Source organism: Tinamus guttatus, unplaced genomic scaffold, assembly GCF_059628265.1.
Source record: "Tinamus guttatus ecotype Peru unplaced genomic scaffold, ASM5962826v1 Tinamus_guttatus_pri_ptg000615l, whole genome shotgun sequence".
Taxonomy (NCBI): domain Eukaryota; kingdom Metazoa; phylum Chordata; class Aves; order Tinamiformes; family Tinamidae; genus Tinamus; species Tinamus guttatus.
The window spans coordinates 84,067-106,524 of NW_028289149.1; the positions used below are offsets into that span (position 1 = coordinate 84,067).

Below are 22,458 nucleotides of genomic sequence, written 5' to 3' on the forward strand. Positions count from 1 at the left end.
ACACGGGGACACAGGGGGGACATGGGGGGACACGGGGACACGTCTACCTGCTGCCTCGGGCCCCATGGCTGTGGATGCCACCAGTGCCACCACCCTGGGGGGGGGGGTCACGTGTCCCCAGGTCCCCCTCCCCCGCCATGGGTGCCCCCGGGAGGGGCCCCGGCGTCCGGGAGGGGGAAGTGAAAGGGGAAGGAGGCCACGTGCGGGGCGGGGGGGGGGACACGTGGGACATGGGACGAGGGGGGACATCGGGGGGGGGGTAAAGGGGGACACGTGGGGACACAGGGGACACGGGGGACATTGGGGGACATGGAGGGACATCGGGGTGACACGGGGAGATGGGGGGTGTTGGGGTGGGGTATGTGGGGACATGGAGGGGACATGTGGGGACATCAGGGGACACTTTGGCCCTGGGGGCTGAAGGGACATGGAGGGGGCATGGGGGGGGACATGGGGGAGACACAGGGAACTTGTGGTGACACCAGGGGACACTGGGGACACGGGGGACATCAGGGGGACATGGGGCTGCTTGTGGGAACACTGGGGGACACGCGGGACAGTGGGGATACAGGGGGACATGGGGACTTGGGGTGACACCAGGGGACAAGGGGGGACACTGTGGGACATGAGGGGAGGGACATGGGGAACATGGGGTGACACTGGGGGACACAGGGACACATAGGGGCACGTGGGACACAGGGGACATGAAGGGGATACGAGGGACTTGTGGTGTCACTGGGGGACGGGGGGGACACTGGGGACACGGGGACATATGGGAGTACGTGGGGACACGGGGGACATGAAGGGGATACGAGGGACTTGTGGGGACACTGGGGCACACGAGGGGGACAACGGGGACACGGGGGACATGGCAGGAGGGGACATGGGGGGGACACGGGGACTTGCGGTGACACCAGAGGACACTCGGGGGCCACACGGGGGGACACTGGGGACATCAAGGGGACACGGAGTGACACGGTGGAGACACGGGGGGACAGCAGGGACATGGCAGGAGGGGACATGGGGATTTGCGGTGACACCAGGGGACACTGGGGGACACTCGAGGGTGACACGGGGGGAAAGTGGGGACATCAGGGGGTCACTCGGGGCCGTTCGGGACCACTCGGAACCACTCGGGGCCGCTCGGGACCATTCGGGACCGCTCGGGACCACTCGGAACCACTCGGGACCACTCGGAACCACTCGGGACCGCTCGGGACCATTCCGGACCATTCGGGACCACTCGGGACCGCTCGGGACCGCTCGGGGCCACTCGGTGGCCGCTCGGGACCATTCGGGACCATTCGGGACCACTCGGGGCCGCTCCGAGGACCACGGGGGCGCCCGGGCGGTCACGTGGCCCCGCGTGGCCCCTCCCCCCGCAGTCCCCCTCCCCGCCGAGGGCGGCGCCCGCGCGGGGGGGCGGGGCGGAAGCGGCGCTCTGGGCGCGGGACTCGCTGCGCGGCGGCGGTTCCGGTGCAGGGCCCGGCGGTTCCGGTCGCCCCGGTCGTCCCGGTGATCCCGCTCTCGGTCCCGGTGCCGGTCCCGGTGCGGGCGCCGCCATGGGCGCGCACCTGGCGCGGCGCTACGCGGGGGGGGAGGAGGTGGAGCCCGACCCTCTGCGCATGCCCAGCTTCCCGCCGGACACGGGGCTGCCCGGGCGGCGCCCGCGCGGTCAGTGAGGGGCGGGGCCTCGGGAGGGGGGCGGGGCCACGGGCAGCGGCGGGGCCCGGCGGGTGGGCGGGGCCTCGTGGGGAGCCGAGGGGCGGGGCTTCGCGGGTGTCGGGGGCGGGGCTTGGGTCGGGGGCTCGCGGGGGCGGGGCGGGGTCTCGTCGGAGCCGGGGGCGGGGCCTCCTCCGGGGGCGGGGCTTCGTGTGAGCCCGGGGGCGGGGCTTGGGGTGACCTCTGGATGACCTTGAGGTGGCTCCGGGCCAGGTCCCCCGGGGGGTGGGTGACATCCCCAGCCCCCCCCTTGTCCCCCGCGTGTCCCTGTCCTTGATGTGACCTTGTGCCCTGTCCCCGGGGGTGTCCCCAAAGTGTCCCCCCCATGTCCCCGACATGTCCCCATCGTGTCCCCAATGTGCCCACCCCAATGTGTCCCCGTCCTTGGCGTGACCTTGGCGTGTCCTTGTCCCCTGTCCCCGGGGGTGTCCCCATCGTGTCCCCAACGCGTCCCCCCCGCCGTGTCCCTGTCCTGGATGTGACCTTGCCCTGCCCCCTCCTTGTCCCCTGGGCCGTCCTTCGTGATGTCCCCAACGCGTCCCCTTGGGGTCCCCCACCCATGGGACATGTCCCCAGCATGTCCCAAACATGTCCCCAACGTGTCCCCTGCTGTCCCTGCAGCCATGGTGGCCATACCCCCCCCCCAATGCCCATCCCCACAGTGTCCCTAATGTGTCCCCAGTGTGTCCCCTCAGCCATGGTGGCCATGCCCCCCCCAATGTGTGTCCCCAGTGTGTCCCTAACGTGTCCCTAGCATGTCCCAATGTGTCCCCAGCGTGTCCCAATGTGTCCCTAACATGTCCCAATGTGTCCCCTGCTGTCCCCGCAGCCATGGTGGCCATACCTCCCCCAGTGCCCATCCCCAACGTGTCCCCATCGTGTCCCCAATGTGTCCCAAACATGTCCCAATGTGTCCCCAATGAGTCCCCATGGTGTCCCCTACGTGTCCCCTGCTGTCCCTGCAGTCATGGTGGCCATACCCCCCCCCCATTGCGTGTAACCAATATGTCCCTAAATTGTCCCAATGTGTCCCCTTGTGTCCCCAGCGTGTTCCCAATGTGTCCCTGCAGCCATGGTGGCCATAACCCCCCCAATGTGTGTCCCCAATGTGTCCCTAATATGTCCCAACGTGTCCCCATGGTGTCCCCTCGTGCCCCAACGTGTCCCCTTGTGTCCCCGCAGTCATGGTGGCCATACCCCCCCTGCAATGTGTGTCCCCAATGTGTCCCTAATGTGTCCCAGTGTGTCCCCAATGTGTCCCTAATGTGTCCCCTTGTGTCCCCGCAGTCATGGTGGCCATAGCCCCCGCCATTGCCCTAACATCCCAGTGTGTCCCATGTGTCCCCAATGTGTCCCTAACATGTCCCTAACGTGTCCCAATGTGTCCCCTCGTGTCCCAACGTGTCCCCTGGTGTCCCCGCAGCCATGGTGGCCATACCCTGCCCAATGTGTGTCCCCAATGTGTCCCTAACATGTCCCAATGTGTCCCCAATGTGTCCCTAACATGTCCCTAACGTGTCCCAATGTGTCCCCTCGTGTCCCAACGTGTCCCCTGGTGTCCCCGCAGCCATGGTGGCCATACCCTGCCCAATGTGTGTCCCCAATGTGTCCCTAACATGTCCCAATGTGTCCCCAATGTGTCCCTAACATGTCCCTAACGTGTCCCTAACATGTCCCAATGTGTCCCAACATGTCCCCTGCTGTCCCTGCAGTCATGGTGGCCATACCCTGCCCAATGTGTGTCCCCAATGTGTCCCTAACATGTCCCAATGTGTCCCCAATGTGTCTCTAACGTGTCCCAATGTGTCCGCTGGTGTCCCCGCAGCCATGGTGGCCATACCCCGTCTGCAATGTGTGTCCCCAATGTGTCCCTAACATGTCCCAATGTGTCCCCAATGTGTCCCTAACGTGTCCCTAACATGTCCCAATGTGTCCCTAACGTGTCCCAATGTGTCCCCTCATGTCCCCTCGTGTCCCCTTGTGTCCCCGCAGTGATGGTGGCCTCGGCGGAGCAGCTGGCGGCCGCGCAGGTGCCCCTGGAGCAGAGGGACTTCTGCGCCCACCGGCTGCTGCTGCTGATGCGGTGCCAGCGCGACGCGTTCCCGGCCACGCCGCGGTGCCAGCGCGAGCGCCACGCGTGGGACCTGTGCGAGCACCACGAGTAGGGACACAGGGACACCGCGGGGACAGGGGGACACTGCGGGGACATGGGGACACTGCGGGGACACCATGGGGACACCGTGGGGACAGGGCCAGCGCGACGCGTTCCCGGCCACGCCGCGGTGCCAGCTCGAGCGCCACGCGTGGGACCTGTGCGAGCACCACGAGTAGGGACACGGGGACACCGCGGGGACATGGGGACACTGCGGGGACACTACAGGGACACTGCGGGGACACCATGGGGACACCGTGGGGACAGGGCCAGCGCGACGCGTTCCCGGCCACGCCGCGGTGCCAGCGCGAGCGCCACGCGTGGGACCTGTGCGAGCACCACGAGTAGGGACACGGGGACACCGCGGGGACACGGGGACACTGCGGGGACACTGCGGGGACACGGGGACACCATGGGGACAGGGCCAGCGCGACGCGTTCCCGGCCACGCCGCGGTGCCAGCGCGAGCGCCACGCGTGGGACCTGTGCCAGCACCACGAGTAGGGACACGGGGACACCGCGGGGACATGGGGACACCGCGGGGACACTGCGGGGACATGGGGACACTGCAGGGACACGGGGACATTGCAGGGACACTGTGGGGACACTGGGACACTGCAGGAACATGGGGACAAGGGGACACTGCGGGGACACAGGGACAGGGACACGGGCACAAGGACATGGGCACAGTGACCTGGGCGCTGGCTTGGGGACAGGGACACGGGCACTGGGATGGGGACATGGGGACGCTGCCATGCGGACGTAGGCACTGGGATGGGGCAGTGGCACTAGGACGGGGACAAGGACACAGTCATGGCCGTGAGCACAAGTGGGGGGACATGGAGGGACCAGGGGATGTGGGGACAAGGACACGGGCTGGGGACAGGGGTGGGGACGCTGGGTTTGGGGACAGGGATGTCACATTGACCCTGGGTGGCCCTGTCCCCGTGGTGGCCCTGAAGGGGGGGAGGAGGGCGGGCCCTGTAGTGTCCCCAGCCCCCCAGTGACCCCGTCCCCATGGTGTCCCATGGTGTCCTTGTCCCCATGATGTCCCTGTCCCTATGATGTCCCTGTCCCAGTGTGTCCCTGGGTGTCCCCATCCCTGTGGTGGCCCCGTCCCCACGGTGTCCCCCCAACCCCAACCTGGGGACTCTGGGGACGTCACTGCGCGGTGTCTGGGGGCTGGGTGGGCCACGGTGACAGGAGGTGACACAGGGGTCATGGAGGGTGACAGAGAGGTGACAGGTGACAGGAGGGTGATGCGGAGGTGACACAGGATGACACAGGTGACATGGGGTGACATGGAGGTGACACGGTGATGACGCAGGGGTGACACGGCAGTGATGGGGAGCCAACATGGTGACACAGGTTAACGGGGGTGACACGGAGGTGACACAGAGGTGACATGGAGGTGACAGGGTGATAGGTGACACAGGGTGACACAGAGCTAACATGGAGGTGACAAGGTGACACAGGATGACATGGGTGACATGGAGGTGACATAGGGGTGACAGGTGACATGGGGTGACAGGTGACATGGAGCAGGGTGATGGGTGACACGGGCGTGACACGGAGGTGACACAGGGTGACACAGAGCTAACATGGGGGTGACGAGGTGACACAAGATGACATGGGTGATGCAGAGGTGACACAGGCTGACATGGGGTGACACGGAGATGACACTGTGGTGACACAGGGTGACATGGTGGCGACACAGGGTGACACGGGAGTGACGCAGAGGTGACACCGCGGTGACACAGGGTGACACGGGGTGACATGGAGTGACATGGAGGTGACACAGAGGTGACATGGGGGTGCCATGGAGGTGACACCGTGGTGACACAGGGTGACATGGAGTGACCTGGAGGTGACATGAGTGATACAGAGCTGACGTAGAGGTGACACTGCAGTGACACAAGGTGACACGGTGGTGACACGGGTGCCAGGGAGGTGACCCGGAGGTGACCGGGGCCGCGTGTCCCCAGCTACGTGATGCGCATGAAGGAGTTCGAGCGGGAGCGGCGGCTGCTGCGGCGGCGCCAGCGGCTCCGGGAGCGACAGGCGGCCGCCGAGTGACGCCCGGTGACAATGAGTGACGCCCGGTAACAACGCAACAAGTGGCACCCGGTGACAACAGGGATGTCCGGTGGCAACGGGGACGCCTGGTGGCAACAGCGACACGGCTGTGGCGCCAATAAACCTTGAGACTTGCCAGCGTGTCCCCGTGTCACTGCCTGGCCTTGGGGACATGGGATGGGGACTTGTCCCCTCCTGGGGTGGCTGTGACACCTCCCCTGTCCTTTCCTGGGGACATTAGGGGCCTGTCCCCTCCTGGGGTGGCTGTGACACCCCCGATTCCCACTTGGGGACAATGGGGACAGGGGCCTGTTCCCTCCCAAAGTGATTGTGACACCCCCCCTGTCCCTGCTTGGGGACACTGGGGACTTGTCCCCTCCCGGGGTGGCTGTGACCCCCCCACCCACCCCATCCCCACTTGGGGACCATGGGGACAGTGACAGGCCACGCACGGGTGACATGGTTTATTCTTGGTGACAAGACCCCACCACGGTTCATTCTCGAGGACGGTGACAAGCCCCGCGCGGTGACAGACACGCAGGTGACACCGGCACCGGGTCCCATGTGACACGGGGTGACAGTGTCCCTGCGGCTCCAGGTGGCAGGGGACAGCAGGGCCTGGACATGTCCCTTGTCCCCAGGGGATGACGGGTCTGCAGTGCTGGGTCCCCACAGTGTCCCCTTGTCCCCATAGTGTCCCCAGGGCTCCGAGCAGGATGGGGACAGGGGGACAGGATGGGAAGATGGGTCCCTGTGTCCCCCGAGTGTCCCCATGGGGTCCCCATGGCTCAGAGCACGAAGGGGACAATGGACAGCGCCAGGTCCCCACAGTGTCCCTGTGGCCACCCAGGAGCACGGGGACACCGGGTGCACACTGTGACAGACACAAGGTCCCTGCGGTGTCCCCACGATGTCCCCACGGTGTCCCCAAGCCACCCAGGAGCACGGGGACACTGGGTGCGCACTGTGATGGAGACCTGGTCCCCATGGTGTCTCCGCGCTGTCCCCTGCGTCCCCACGCTGTCCCCGTGTCCCTGGTGTCCCCCGTGTCCCCGCGGTGTCACAGCAGGAAGGGGACGATGGGCGAGCGCAGCGGCGGGTAGTCGCGGAAGTCGGGCCGGTAGCTGCGGTGTCCCCCGTGTCCCCGTGTCCCCGCAGTGTCCCCGTGTCCCCGGTGTCCCCCGTGTCCCCGCGGTGTCACAGCAGGAAGGGGACGATGGGCGAGCGCAGCGGCGGGTAGTCGCGGAAGTCGCGCCGGTAGCTGCGGTGTCCCCCGTGTCCCCGCGGTGTCCCCGTGTCCCCGGTGTCCCCCGTGTCCCCGCGGTGTCCCCGCGGTGTCACAGCAGGAAGGGGACGATGGGCGAGCGCAGCGGCGGGTAGTCGCGGAAGTCGCGCCGGTAGCTGCGGTGTCCCCCGTGTCCCCGTGGTGTCCCCATGTCCCCCGTGTCCCCGCGGTGTCCCCGTGTCCCCGGTGTCCCCCGTGTCCCCGCGGTGTCCCCGCGGTGTCACAGCAGGAAGGGGACGATGGGCGAGCGCAGCGGCGGGTAGTCGCGGAAGTCGCGCCGGTAGCTGCGGTGTTTGCCCTGCGCCCAGATGCTCATCTGCACGAAGCCCACGAGCGAGAAGAGGGCCACTGCGCGGGGACAGCGTGGGGACAGCAAGGGGACACGTCAGGACACAGCAGGACACGCCTCCTGAGCTGGCCCTGACCCTGGGGACGGCGCCCTGGGGTGGCACTTGGGGACAGGGACAAGGAGCAGCAGGTGGGATGGGATGTGGGGAGGGATGAGGGTGCGTGGGAGAGGGGCACCCACAGGTGGGACAGGGCCACCCCCAGGGGACACAGGGGTGGCGCTGGGTGCGACAGGGACACCCTGGGGTGGCCCAGGCCATGGGGACAGCACCCTGGGGTGGCACTCGGGCATTTGGGATGGGGACAGGGACCAGGAGGGGGAGACCCTTGGGGTGGGACACAGGGAGGGACAAGGCCAGGCGGGACAGGGACACCCTGGGGTGGCCCAGGCCATGGGGACAGCGCCCTGGGGTGGCACTTGGGGATGGGGACAAGGAGCCACTGCCAAGGGAGGATGTGGGGGGGGACGAGGCTGGGTGGGACAGGGCCACCCCCAGGGGACACAGGGGTGCCCCCGGGTGGGACAGGGACACCCTGGGGTGGGACATGGGTGCCCCAGGGTGGCCCGGGCCATGGGGTGGCCCCCGAGGTGGGGACTGGGACGAGGGACAACCCTGGGGGTGGGACATCGGGGAGACCCCCAGGGTGGCAGCGGGACACCCCAGAGCGGGACTGACCCCCCCCCCCGCCAGCAGCACCCTTGGGTGGGGGGCACCTTTGGGTACCCCCCCTTCCCATGACCCCCCCCACCTGCAGGTGCACCCCCCACCCCCAAGACCCCCCACCCATGGGTGCCCCCCCAGCTTTCGGTGCCCCCCCACCCTTGGGTGCTGCCCCCCCCACCTCCAAAGACACCCCCCCACCCTTGGGTGCCCCCCACCCACGGGTGCTGCCTCCTCACTCACCAGGCAGACACTGGGTCATGATGGTGAAGCCGATCCAGGAGCCCACCTGGATGTGGGGGGGGGGGGACACGCGGTGCCCGTCAGCACCCGTGGGTGGGGGGCAGCACCCATGGGTGGATGCAGGGGGCAGCACCCATGGGTGACAGGGATGGGGGGGCAGCACCCACGGGTGAGGGGGATGGGGGGGCAGCACCCGCGGGTGTGGAGGGGGCAGCACCCATGGGTGAGGGGGATGGGGGGGGCAGCACCCACGGGTGGGGGGTGGGGCTGGCAGCACCCATAGGTGGGTGTGGGGGTGGGTGCAGGGGCGGGTAGCACCCATGGGTGGGGGTGGAGGTGGGTGCGGAGGGGGCAGCACCCATGGGTGGGCGCGGGGGGGGGGGTGGCACCCATGGGTGGGGGCAGGGGACAGCACCCACAGGTGAGGGGGATGGGGGGGGCAGCACCCATGGGTGAGGGGGATTGGGGGGGGGCAGCACCCGCGGGTGAGGAGAACGGGGGGGGCAGCACCCATGGGTGGGGATGGCTGCAGTGGGGCAGCACCCATGGGTGGTGGTGGGTGCGGGGGGCAGCACCTGTGGGTGGGTGCAGGGTGGGCAGCACCCACAGGTGTGTGTGGGGGTGGCAGCACCCATGGGTGGAGGTGGGTGCAGTGGGGGCAGCACCCACGGGTGGGTGTGGGGGTGGGCGTGGGGGGGGCAGCACCCATGGGTGGGTGTGGAGGGGGGGTAGCACCCATGGGTGGGTGCAGGGGGCAGCACCCATGGGTGGGGGGGATGGAGGAGCAGCACCCGCGGGTGAGGGGGATGGGGGGGCAGCACCCACAGGTGTGGAGGGGGCAGCACCCATGGGTGGGGGGGATGGAGGAGCAGCACCCGCGGGTGTGTGTGGGTGGCAGCACCCATGGGTGCGCGCAGGGGTGGCAGCCCCCGCGGGTGGGGGGGATGGGGGGGCAGCACCCATGGGTGCGCACGGGGGTGGCAGCCCCCGCGGGCGGGGGCCCCGCTCACCTCGTACGTGTAGTTGGGGCAGGACACGAGCAGGAACAGCCACGTGAAGGGGTTCCGGGTCGGGTACGGGATCTTGCGGGTCTTGGAGCCTGCGGGGGCACCCATGGGTGCTGCCCCCCCCCACACCCCCCGGCAAGAGCAGCACCCGCACACGTGTGCGCCCCCCCCACCCATGGGTGCCCCCCGCGCTGGGGTGTCCCTCAATGTCCCCCCTTCCCCCTGTGGGGTGTCCCTTGGGTGCTCCTCCCCCCCCAGGTGTCCCATGGGTGCCCCCTGTTGACCCCCCCCGCCCCAGGGTGTCCCTCCATGTCCCCCCTTCCCTCCCAGGTGGCTCCAGTGCCCGGCCGTGTCCCCTGGTGGCCCCAGTGTCCCTGCAGTGTCCCTGGGTGTCCCTAGGGTGTCCCCTGGTGTCCCCACGGCATTCCTGGGTGTCCCCGTGGTGTCCCTTGGGTGCCCCATAGTGTCCCCTGGTGTCTCCACGGTGTTCCTGGGTGTCCCCATGGTGTCCCCATGGTGTCCCTGGGCATCCCTGGGCATCCCCAGGGTGTCCCTGGGTGTCCGCATGGTGTCCCCGGGGTGTCTCCACAGTGTTTCCGTGTGTCCCCATGGTGTCCCTGCAGCGCCCCCACGGTGTCCCCACAGTGTCCCGGCAGTGTCCCCGCGGTGTCCCCAGTGTCCCCGTCCCCCCGCGCTCACCGGCCGGGCGCAGGTTCCGCAGGGCCACGTGGATGGAGAAGTTCCCCAGCTGGCAGAACTGCGGGGGGGGGTCGGCAGGGCCGGGGGGGCCGGCACCCACGGGACCCCCCCCCACAGCACCCGGCACCCCCAAACCCCCCAGCACCCCCAAACCCCCCCCCGCAGCACCCGGCACCCCCAAACTCCCCCCACAGCACCCGGTACCCCCCAAACCCCCCAGCACCCCCAATCCCCCCCCTGCAGCACCCACGGACCCCCCCCCCGCAGCACCCGGCCCCCCCCGGACCCTCCCTGTGTCCCCCCACCTCCCCTGTGCCCCCCCCAATCCCCCCTCACCCACCTGGGCCCCCCGACTCCCCCCGCAGCACCCGGGACCCCCCGACCCCCCAAACCCCCTGTGCCCCCCCAGACACCCCCCAGCACCCCCAGACCCCCCCCTGGCCCCCCCACCCCCCCCCCCCGTATCCCCAGACCCCCCCAACCTCCCCATCCCCTCCTGACCCCCCCCAGAGCCCCCTCCCCGCCCCCGTGTCCCCGTGTCCCCGTGTCACCCACCAGGAACACGGCGAGGGCCACCTTGACCTGCTCCTCGCCGTACGCTGCGGGGGGGGGGACGGGTCAGCGGGGACACCCACTGGGACAGGGGACAGCAGGGACACGGGGGGACACGGGGGGACACCTGGACACTCACTGGGGGACAGCGGGGACACAGCGGGGCACGGGGGGACCGGGACACTCACTGGGGACAGGGGACAGCAGGGACACGGGGGGACACCAGGACACTCACCGGGGACAGGAGACAGTGGGGACACAGGGACATGGGGGGACCAGGACACTCACTGGGGACAGGGGACAGCAAGGACACAGGGACATGGAGGGGACACCGAGACACTCACCAGGGACAGCGGGGACATAGGGGGACACAGGTACACTCATCGGGGGCAGCAAAGGGTGATGGGGACAGAGGACAGCAGGGGACACTGGGGGACACAGGGGGGACACAGGGACACTCACCAGGGGCCGTGTACAGGGGGTGGTTGATGTAATAGGGGCCGTGGGGACATCGGGGACATCATTGGGGACATGGGGACACTCACCAGGGGGAGTGTACAGGGGGTGGTTGATGTAATAGGGGCCGTGGGGACGTTGGGGACATCGTTGGGGACATGGGGACACTTACTGGGGGGCGTGTACAGGGGGTGGTTGATGTAATAGGCCATCCAGGCGGCGAAGCCCCAGTAGTAGGTGCAGTTCTGGGGACACAAAGGTGGCGGTCAGGGTGGCCCTTGGGGACGCGGGTGGCACTTGGGGACATGGGTGGCACCTGGGGATGTGGCAGTTTGGGGACACAGAGGTTTGGGGACAGGGTGGGGGGCAGGATGCTGGGGGGGTGTTGGGGACATGGGGGGCTTGGGGACACATGGGGACACCGGCGGGGCAGCGCGGGTTGGGGACACAGAGTGACCCCAGCAGGTGGTGGCAGCAGGGGGACAGAGCCCACAGGCAGGTGACAGGATGGGGACAGGCGCTGCTGGGGACAAGGGGACACTGCAGGAGCCCCAGGGAGCCCACGGGGGTGGGGGGACAGGGACAGGGGATGTGGGGACATGGGGACACTGGGACAGGGGACATGGGGATGGTGACACCCCTCGGGAGGGGACAGGCGCTGCTGGGGACAAGATGACACCACAGAAGCCCTGGGGAGTCCATGGGGGGACAGGGAAGGTAGGGACATGGGGACAGGGCATGGGGGCCACCCCCTCGGGAGGGGACAGGCCGCCGCTGGGGACAAGGTGATGCTGCAGGAGCCCCAGGGAGTCCACGGGGGGACAGGGGACATGGGGACACGGGGATAGGGGTCGTGGGGACATAGGGAGGGGACAGGGGACATGGGGACATGGGACATGGGTCGTGGGGACATGGGGACAGGGACACCCCTTGGGCGAGGACAGGTGCCGCTGGGGACAACACTGCAGGAGCCCCAGGGAGCCCGTGTGGGGACAGGGGACATGGGGACACGGCGACATGGGTCATGGGGACATGGGGAAGGGACAGGGGACATGGGACATGGGGCATGGGGACATGGGTTGGGGACACCCCTCGGGAGGGGACAGGCGTTGCTGGGGACAGGGTGACGCTGCAGGAGCCCCAGGGAGCCCACGGGGGACAGGGGACATGGGGACATGGGTCGTGGGGACATGGAGAAGGGACAGGAGACAGGGGACATGGGGACAGGGACACCCCTTGGGAGGGGACAGGTGCCGCTGGGGACAAGGCTGCAGGAGTCCCAGGGAGCCCATGGGGGGACAGGGGACATAGGGACACAGGGACAGGGGTCGTGGGGACATGCGGAGGGGACAGGGGACATGGGGCATGGGTTGGGGACACCCCTCGGGAGGGGACAGGCGTTGCTGGGGACAGGGTGACACTGCAGGAGTCCCAGGGAGCCCATGGGGGGACAGGGGACATAGGGACACAGGGACAGGGGTCGTGGGGACATGCGGAAGGGGACAGGGGACATGGGTTGGGGACACCCCTCGGGAGGGGACAGGCGTCGCTGGGGACAGGGTGATGCTGCAGGAGCCCCAGGGAGCCCATGGGGGACAGGGGACATGGGGACACTGGGACGGGGTCGTGGGGACATGGGGAGGGGACAGGGGACATGGGGACATGGGACATGGGTCGTGGGGACATGGGGACAGGGACACCCCTTGGGCGGGGACAGGTGCCGCTGGGGACAACACTGCAGGAGCCCCAGGGAGCCCGTGTGGGGACAGGGGACATGGGGACACGGGGACAGGGGTCGTGGGGACATGGGGAGGGGACAGGGGACATGGGGACATGGGTTGGGGACACCCCTCGGGAGCGGACAGGCGCCGCTGGGGACAGGGTGACGCTGCAGGAGCCCCAGGGAGCCCACGGGGGACAGGGGACATGGGGACATGGGTCGTGGGGACATGGGGAAGGGACAGGAGACAGGGGACATGGGGACAGGGACACCCCTTGGGAGGGGACAGGTGCCGCTGGGGACAAGGCTGCAGGAGTCCCAGGGAGCCCATGGGGGGACAGGGGACATGGGGACACAGGGACAGGGGTCGTGGGGACATGCGGAGGGGACAGGGGACATGGGTTGGGGACACCCCTCGGGAGGGGACAGGCGTCGCTGGGGACAGGGTGACGCTGCAGGAGCCCCAGGGAGCCCATGGGGGACAGGGGACATGGGGACACGGGGACAGGGGTCGTGGGGACATGCGGAGGGGACAGGGGACATGGGGACAGGGACACCCCTTGGGAGGGGACAGGCGTCGCTGGGGACAGGGTGACGCTGCAGGAGCCCCAGGGAGCCCATGGGGGGACAGGGGACATGGGGACACTGGGACGGGGTCGTGGGGACATGGGGAGGGGACAAGTGACATGGGGACATGGGTTGGGGACACCCCTCGGGAGGGGACAGGCGTTGCTGGGGACAGGGTGACGCTGCAGGAGCCCCAGGGAGCCCATGGGGGGACAGGGGACATGGGGACACGGCGACATGGGTCGTGGGGACATGGGGAAGGGACAGGAGACAGGGGACATGGGGACAGGGACACCCCTTGGGAGGGGACAGGCGTCGCTGGGGACAGGGTGACGCTGCAGGAGCCCCAGGGAGCCCATGGGGGGACAGGGGAGGGGGACGCCTGGCCCAGGGAAGGGACAGGGGGACGTGGGGACAGGGGGACGTGGGGACAGGGGCCACCTTGAAGATGTTGCGCAGCGGCATGGTGCCGTGCGAGAAGCGGTGCACGAAGAGCGTCTCCAGCAGCCGCTTCACGTAGTGGAACGAGTGGCACACGCAGGCCAGGCTGGCACGGCGGGGACACGTGGGGACACGTCCCCATGGCGGGGGGGACATGTCCCCGCCGCAGTCCCCTCCCCCTTGGGATGTCCCCGCTGCGGCCCGGGGGGTCCTGGGCGCTCTGCTGTGGCCCGGGGTCACAGACAGCCCCAGAATGTCCCCAAGGCTGGGGGACCATCCCCAAAGCGTCCCCAGGGGCCTGGGACCCCCCCTGGATTGTTCCTGGGGGGGCAGGAACCCCCCAAAAGCAGCTCCTCAACTCCAGGGACCTCCAAAATGACATCCCCACCCCGAGGAACCCTCCAAAATGACGTCCCCAACTCCAGGGACCCACCAAAATGACGTCCTCACCTCGAGGAACCCTCCAAAATGACGTCCCCAACTCCAGGGACCCTCCAGAATTATGTCTCCAATTCCATGGATCCCCAAAACCAGGTCCCCAGCCCGAGGAACCCCCAAATCCAGGTCCCCAAAGTTGGGGACCTCCAGAAACAGGTCCTCGATGGCAGGGACCGCCAAAAACAGGAGGCCACCCAAGGAACCCTCCAAAATGATGTGCCCAAATCCAGGGACCTCCAAAACCAAGTCCCCAACTCTGGGGACCCCCAAAACCAGGTCCTCATCTTGAGGAACCTCCAACCAGGTCCTCAACTCCAGTGACCTTCAAACCCAGGTCCCTACCTCCAGGAACCCTCCAAAATGATGTCTCCACCCCAAGGAACCCTCCAAAACGATGTCCCCACCTCCAGGAACCTCCAAACCCAGGTCCCCACCTCCAGGAACCCTCCAAAACGACGTCCCCACCTCCAGGAACCCTCCAATCCCAGGTCCCTGTCCCCCGGGCCCTCCCACGCAGCAGGTCCCCAGAGCCCCCAGGCCCTCCCGATGTCCCCGCGGCCCCGGGGACGCTGTGGTCCCCCGGTGGTGGCACTCACTGCACGACCCAGTGCTTGCTGGAGGTGAAGTCGTAGCGAGGGCCATAGATGAAGGGCACGCGGAAGTAGAAGAGCAGGTAGATGACGAGGGGCCCTGCGTACTCGGTGAGGAAGACCTGGGCGGGAGGAAGGGCAGCGGGTGGGATGGAGGGAGGGAGGGGTGAGGAGATGGACGGAAGGAGGGAGAGATGGATGGATGGAGGGATGGATGAAGGGATGAGGAGATGGATGGGAGAAGGATGGAGAGAAGGATGAAGGGATGGTTGGAGGGATGAAGAGATGGACAGAGGGATGGAGGGATGGACGGAAGGATGGAGGGATGGATGGAAGGATTGAGGGATGGATGGAAGGATGGAGGAATGGATGGAGAGATGGATGATGAGATGGTTGTAGGGATGAGAAGATGGATGGGAGATGGAGAGATGGAGGTTGGAGGCTTCAAGAGATGGATGGAAGGATGAAGAGATGGTTGGAGGGATGAGAAGATGGATGGATAGTGGATGAGGAGATGGTTGGAGAGATGAGGAGATGGATGGAAGGAGGGAGAGATGGATGGAAGGATGGACAGAAGGATGAGGGGATGGTTGGAGGGATGAAGAGATTGATGGAAGGATGGAGGCATGGATGAAATGGTGGTTGGAGGGAGGAAGAGATGGAAGGACCAGAGGGAGGGGCGGAGGGAGGAAGACACGGATGGGGGATGAAGAGATGGGGGTTGGAGGCTTCAAGAGATGGACGGAAGGATGAAGAGATGGTTGGAGGGATGAGGAGATGGATGGGTGGATGGATGGAAGGAGAGATGGATGAAGGGATGCTTGGAGGACGGATGAAGAGATGGAAGAGTGGAGGTTCAAGAGGGAGCAATGGATGGAGAGATGGAGAAATGAAGGTTGGAAACATGAAGAGATGGATGGAAGGATGGAGGGATGGAAGGTGGGAAGCTGGAGGAGATGGATGGAAGGATGGATGGATGAAGGAATGGTTAGAGGGAGGAAAAGATGGATGAAGGAAGAAATGGAGGTTGGAGGCTTCAAGGGATGGATGGAAGAATGAAGAGATGGTTGGAGACATGAGCAGATGAATGGAAAGATAGAGAAATGGATGGAAAAATGGAGAGATGGATGGAGGAATGGTTGGAGGATGGATGAGGAGATGGAAGGAGGATGGATGAGGAGATGGAAGGGTAGAGATTCAAGAGGGAAGACTGTATGGACGAATGAAGAGATCAAGGTTGGAGGCATGAAGAAATGGATGGAAGGCTGGAGGGATGGAAAGCTGGAGGCACCGGAGAGATGGAGCGATGAAGAGATGGAAGGTTGGATATTCAAGAGGAATGGACAGATGGACGAAGATATGGATGGAGGGATGAGGAGATGGTGGATTGGAGGCACCAGAGGGATGGATGGATGGATGCATGGATGGAAGGATGGATGGAGGAATCAAGGGAGGGATGGTGGCTGGAAGGCCGGAGGCGAAGAGGAAGGACAGACAGAAGAGCTGGAGGAGGAATGGATGGACAGAAGGACCGATGGACAGGGGAACACATGGATGGTGGGATGGGTGGGATGGGTGGTGGGATGGGTGGTTGGATGGGCGTTGGGATGGGTGTTGGGATGGGTGGTGGGAGGGATGGTGGGATGGGCGTTGGGATGAGCGATGGGACAGATGGACAAGCAGAAGAACAGACGCGAGGAAGGATGGATGGAGGACTGGGGAGACAGGAAGATGGAGACAGGCAGATGAAGGGATGGATCTGGATAAAGGAGGGATGGAGGGACATATGGACAGGGCAGACGACGGGCCGAGGGGACGGCCGGGGACAGCGCTCACCGTCACCCAGCTGATCTGCGCCCCCAGGTCCCGGAAGTAGAAGGTGGCCGTGGTGCCCACGGGCAGGTTCTGCAGCACATCCTCGTCCTTGAGCGACTTCCCCTCTGCGCAGGGACACGAGGTGGCACCGCGGGGTCCCCCCGCCGGGGACGCAGCCCCGTGTCCCCCCGCGGGTGACACTCACTGGGGTCCAGGCGCAGCGACTGGCGGGCCGGGTACCACTGCGGGTCTGTGGAGAGAGCGGAGGGGCGGTGACGGTGCCACCAGGACATGTCACCAGGACGTGCCCATGGCCATGACGGGGATCCCCAGGACACCACGGAAGGCCCATGGCCATGATGGGGTCCCCATGACCCCATGGAGAGTCTATGGCCACTACATGGATCCCTGTGACCCCATGGAGGGTCCATGGCCACTAAAGGAGTCCCTACGAGCCCATGGGAGGTACAAGGCCACCACATGGATGCCTGTGACCCTATGGATCTTCACCATATGGACTCCTGTGACTCCATGGAGGGTCTGTGGCCACCACATGAATCCCTGTGACCCCATGTGGAATCCACGGCCACCACATGGATCCCTGTGACCCCATGAAGGGTCCGTGGCCACCACGTGGGGCCCTGTGACCCCATGGGGAGTCCACGGCCACCACATGGATCCCTGTGACCCCATGAAGGGTCCGTGGCCACCACATGGATCCCTGTGACCCCATGGAGGGTCCACGGCCACCACATGGATCCCTGTGACCCCATGAAGGGTCCGTGGCCACCACATGGATCCCTGTGACCCCATGGGGAGTCCACGGCCACCACACGGATCCCTGTGACCCCATGGAGGGTCCATGGCCACCACAGGAGCCCCCCCAGGCACATGGATCACCCCGACCCCACGGCAGATGGATCCACGGATCGGGCTCACGGAGACCCCAGGGCCACGACAGGGACCCCCACTCCCTCCAGCAGGTCCCCAGGGGCCACCGGGGTCCCCTCCGGCAGGTCCCCGGCACCGGGGCCACCCCGGTACGTACGCGTCTTGGTGAAGAGCGCCTTGATCTCGGCGACGGTGGCGTTGGGCTCCACCTGCGGCGCGAGAGGGGCGTCAGCGGGGCCACCGCCGCGTCCCCTGCGCGCGCGTCCCCGAGCCCGGCGTCACCTTGTCCAGGAAGCAGAGCTTCTCGCGCGTCTTGGCGTCCAGGATCTCCACCTCGAAGAAGAGCACGGCCTTTTTGGCCTTCTTGGCCTTGCGCGGCCGCCGCGCCGGCGGCCCGGCCCCGAAGAGCGCGCCGGGCTGCACGCCGGCCACCGCGCTGGCCTCCATGTCACCGGCGCCGGGGGAAACCCGATCGCCCGGCGGTGGCCCAAGGCCCAGCTAAATATAACGGCGCCGGGGGAAACCCGAGGAGGGGGGGGCAGCTCCGTGCGGGGCCACTTGGGCTCATTCTGGCCACCGTTGTCACTCCTGGGGACGAGGGGACGAGAGGAGCCTCCCCCCCAGGTAAGGCCGGGCCTCCCAGCCCCGTCGTGGCCTCCTGCCCCCCTCGCGGTGACGCTGGGGACACGCTGGGTCCTTCCCCCCGCCCTGTCCCAAGCCCCTCGGTGGCCACCGCGGGCGGCGGGGGACGGGCGCGCGCGGATCCGGTGCAAATCCGGGGCAGCCCCTTGCGAAGGCGCCGGGATTAAGGCGGCTTTGCACCCTAAAAATAGGCGCCCGGGGGTGGCCCCGCACCTTTGGGTGCCCCCGGGGGGAGGGGACATCGGGACGTGGGCCCTGTCGTGCTGGGGAGGGCAGGGCCCCGAAACAGCGGCCGGGAGTCCCGAAATGGTGGCCGGGAGCCCCAAAATAGTGGCCAGAATCCCCAAAATGGTGGCCGGGAGCCCAAAAATAGTGGCCAGGAGCCCAAAAATAGTGGCCAGGAGCCCCGGGGGTGGGAATGAGGCCAACAGGGCCCTGAAATGGCATCCGGGAGCGGCGGTGGAGGAGGCGGCGGCGATGGAACCCCGAAATGGCCACCGGGTCCCCCCAAAATGGTGGCCAGTCGCCCTGTGGGGGGGCAACATGGCTGTGATGGCACCAAAGTGGCCCCAAAATGGCAGCAGGGCCCTCAAAATGGCATCTGGGAGCGTCCGGGGGGCGGCGAAGATGCCGGGGGGGACCCGGGAATGGCAGCGGGACCCCAAAATGGCACCGGGGCCACAAAATGTCACCTCAGGGAGGTGACAGTGGGGACAAGGAGCTGGGGGAGCCCCGAAATGGTGGCAGGGACCCCAAAATGGCGGTAAATCACCTCAGGAAGCGGACCAGGGGGAGTCGGGGCTGTCAGAGCCCCTAAATGGCATCGGGGTCCCAGAAATGGGGGCCGGTCACCTCAGGGAAGCAACAGTGAGGACAAGGAGCGCGGTACCCCGAAATGGTGGCAGGGACCCCAAAATGGGGGCCGGTCACCTCAGGGAGCCGACGGCCAGAGAGACGAGGCCGGGGGAGCCCCAAAATGGTGGCAGGGACCCCAAAATGGCGGTAAATCCCCTCAAGGAGAGAACAGCGGGGACAAGGAGCCGGGGGAGCCCCGAAATGGTGGCCAGTTCCTTCAGGGAGCCGAAAGACAGAGAAATGAGGCCAGGGGAACCCCAAAATGGCATTGGGGCCCCCAGATTGAGGGCCGGTCACCTTGGGAACCAACAGCGGGGACAGGGAGTCAGGGGAGCCCCAAAATGGCATCAGGGACCCCGAAATGGCGGTCAGTCACCTCAGGGAGCTGATGGCCAAGGAGAGCCCCAAAATGGCGTCAGGGACCCCGAAATGGCGGCCGGTCACCTCGGGGAGCCAGCATGGGGGGACACGAGGCCACGGAAGCCCCAAAATGGTGTCGGGGCCCCAAAAACGGCCGCTGGAGGCGTCCTGGGAGGGCTGTGGTGGTGAAGAGCCACCTGGGGAGCCCCAAAACGGTGGCATGGACCCCAAAATGGGGGCTGGTCCCTTCGGGTAGGTGACAGCGGGGACAAGGAGGCAGGGGAGCCCCAAAATGGTGTTGGGGACCCCAAAATGGGACCGGTCAGCTCAGGAAGACAGCAGTGAGGACAAGGAGATGGAGGAAACCCAAAACGGGGGCAGGGATCCCAAAATGGGAGCCGGTCACCTCAAGAAGTGGACGGGGGAAGATGGGGCTGTCGGAGCCCCAAAATGGTGTTGGGGACCCCAAATTGGTGGCCGGTCACCTCAGGGAGCTGGCAGTGCGGGAGATGGGGCTGTTGGAGCCCCAAAATGGGTTGCAGGACCCCCAAAATGGGGGCTGGTCACCTCAGGGAGGCGACGGTCAGAGAGACGCGGCTGGGGGAGACCTGAAATGGCACCCAGCACCCCAAAACAGTGGCTGGTCACCTCAGGAATGTGACAGTGGGGACAAGGAGGCAGGGGACCCCAAAATGGGGGACGGTCACCTCAAGAAGCGGACGGGGGAGACAGGGCCATTGGAGCCCCAAAATGGTGTTGGGGACCCCAATTTGGCAGTCGGTCATCTCAGGGAGACAAAAGCAGGGACAAGGAGGCAGGGAAGCCCCAAAACAGCATCAGGGACCCCAAAATGGTGTCTGGTCACCCCAGGGAGGCAACAGAGAGATGAGGCCAAGGGAGCCCCGAAATAGCAATGGGGCCCCAAAATGGTCACAGGGGGCACCCTGGGAGGGCAGCGGTGGGGAACGTGACACCAGCGGAGTCCCCAAATGGGGGCAGGAGCCCCAAAATGAAAGTGGCCCCCCAAAATGTTTGTTGGTTCCCTCAGGAAGCCAAGAGCCGGGATGATTTGGGGGCCAGGGGAGCCCCGAAATGGGATCCGGTCACTTCAGGGAACCGACAACGAGTAAAACGAGGTCGGGGAAGCCCCGAAACGGCAGCGGCTCCCCCAGCTGCGGGCCGGTCCCCTCAAGGAGGCGCCCGCCAGCCGGACGAGGCCGGGGCGCCCCGAAATGGCGGCGGCTCCCCCAAAATGGCGGCCGGCGCCCCGAGGCCGCGGACTCCGCTCCGCCGGTTGCGCCGCCGCGGCGGCTCCGGGCGGCCCGTTATGACACGGGGGGAGGGCGGGGGGGGGGGGGGGCGGACAAGACCGGGCCGAATCCGGTAGCACCGGGATGGCGGCGCCGCGGCTTCACCCTCCACCCCGGGACTGCGCATGCGCGCTTCCCCCACCCGCTGCAAACTCATGGCGCATGCGCCACCATTACCCCCCCCCCCCAGCCGCGCGCATGCGCAGCGCGAGGAGGGCCGCGCAGGCGTGGGACGGCCGGGGCGCATGCGCAGCGCGACGTCCCGCGACCTAGGCCTGCTTGGCCGTGCCGGCGGTCCGGGCCGGGGCGGGCCGAGCCCCCCAGGGGACCCCGGGGGCGGCGGAGGGGGCGCGGGGCCCGGCGCCGCCTCACCTCGTAGTGCTTCATGGCCGCCCGCGCCGCCGCCGCCGCCGCCGCCGCCGCGCGCCACGTGACCGGCCCCCGCACCTGCCGGGAGGGGCCCCGCCCCGCGGGCGCCTCGGCCAATCAGCGCCGCGCAGGGCGCCGCCGCCGGCCAATGAGGAGACGAGGGGAGGGGGCACGTGGCAACGGCGCCCCCTGTTTTGGCCCGCCTCCCGTGTCTCCGGGGCAACGGGAACGCGTGACAACGCGGGGGCCAATAGGAAGGCGAGCGGGGGATTGGAGCGGCGGCGGCGCAAGCCAATGGGCGCGGGTCGCGTGCAGCGGGGGGCGGGCGCTACTGACAGGGACCCTCCGCGTCCTGGGGGCGGGGCCTGAGGGGGCGGTGCCCATAGGTGCCTGGGGGGGGGCTCGTGACGTCACCCCGGGGGTTCCCCCCCCCGGGGGATCCCACTAGTGGCTCTGAGGACATTGGGGGGGGACACCTGGGACATGAGGACATGGGGGACACGGGGACATCTGGGACACGGGGACAGGTGGGATGTGGGGACACGAGGGACATGGGGACACATCAGGGTATGGGGGACACGTGGAACATGGGGACACGGGGACATCTGGGACATGGGGACACATGGGGCATGGGGACACATCAGGGTATGGGGGGACACTTGGGACATGGAGACACAGGGGACACAGGGACACCTGGGACCTGGGGACACATGGGGCATGGGGACACATCAGGGTATAGGGGGACACATGGGACAAGGGGACACATGGGGCATGACAGGATGTCAGGGTGAGGGGGACACGGGGTGAGGGGGATATGCCCCATCTGGGGCATGGGTATGTCTTGGAAATTGGGGACACTTGGGACATGGGGACACTTGGGGCATGAGAGGACATCCAGGTATGGGGGGACACAGGGGGACACCTAGGTGACATGTTGGACATGAGGGGGCATCAGGGTGTTGGGGGACACCGGGGACACGTGTGACATGGGGACATGGGGCATGTGGAGCATGAGAGGACATCAGGGTATGAGGGGACAAATGGGGCACGGGGTGGCATGGGGACATGGGGGTGACATACGGGGCATGGGGACATGACTGGGGACACGGACTTGGCTCCAGGCACGTGGGGACACGGGGCACGGGGGGGACAGAGGGGTGGCACGTGGATGGCAGCACAAGCTGGGGGGACCTGGGGGAACACGGGGCACAAGGGGACATTTTGGGGCCCCCGAAAGTCCAGCTGTCCCCATGGCCAAG

The 22,458-nt window shown here is 67.1% G+C and overlaps 3 protein-coding genes across 4 annotated transcripts in view; 2 read left to right on the forward strand and 1 right to left on the reverse strand.

Annotated features, from left to right (window-relative positions):
- Positions 1-22,458, forward strand: part of DNAJB1 (DnaJ heat shock protein family (Hsp40) member B1) — a 77,802-nt gene that overhangs the window by 49,714 nt on the left and 5,630 nt on the right. The window lies entirely within an intron of this gene.
- On the forward strand, positions 1,541-5,968 carry LOC148592389 (NADH dehydrogenase [ubiquinone] 1 beta subcomplex subunit 7-like). Its single transcript, XM_088535105.1, has 3 exons — positions 1,541-1,674; positions 3,715-3,883; positions 5,859-5,968. The coding sequence occupies exons 1-3, from the start codon at positions 1,563-1,565 to the stop codon at positions 5,947-5,949; spliced, it is 372 nt and encodes a 123-aa protein (XP_088391231.1). The 5' UTR covers positions 1,541-1,562; the 3' UTR covers positions 5,950-5,968.
- TECR (trans-2,3-enoyl-CoA reductase) lies at positions 7,427-21,235 on the reverse strand. 2 transcript variants are annotated; one of them, XM_088535103.1, is made up of 13 exons: positions 21,203-21,235; positions 17,946-17,996; positions 17,821-17,872; positions 16,978-17,022; positions 16,794-16,897; positions 14,964-15,079; positions 13,930-14,035; positions 11,374-11,446; positions 10,749-10,792; positions 10,194-10,251; positions 9,498-9,586; positions 8,488-8,533; positions 7,427-7,582 (listed from the first exon to the last, which is right to left on the reverse strand). In XM_088535103.1, the coding sequence occupies exons 1-13, from the start codon at positions 21,215-21,217 to the stop codon at positions 7,455-7,457; spliced, it is 927 nt and encodes a 308-aa protein (XP_088391229.1). In that variant the 5' UTR covers positions 21,218-21,235; the 3' UTR covers positions 7,427-7,454. The 2 variants fall into 2 exon arrangements, with proteins under 2 accessions (XP_088391229.1, XP_088391230.1); XM_088535104.1 differs by lacking the exons at positions 10,194-10,251; positions 10,749-10,792.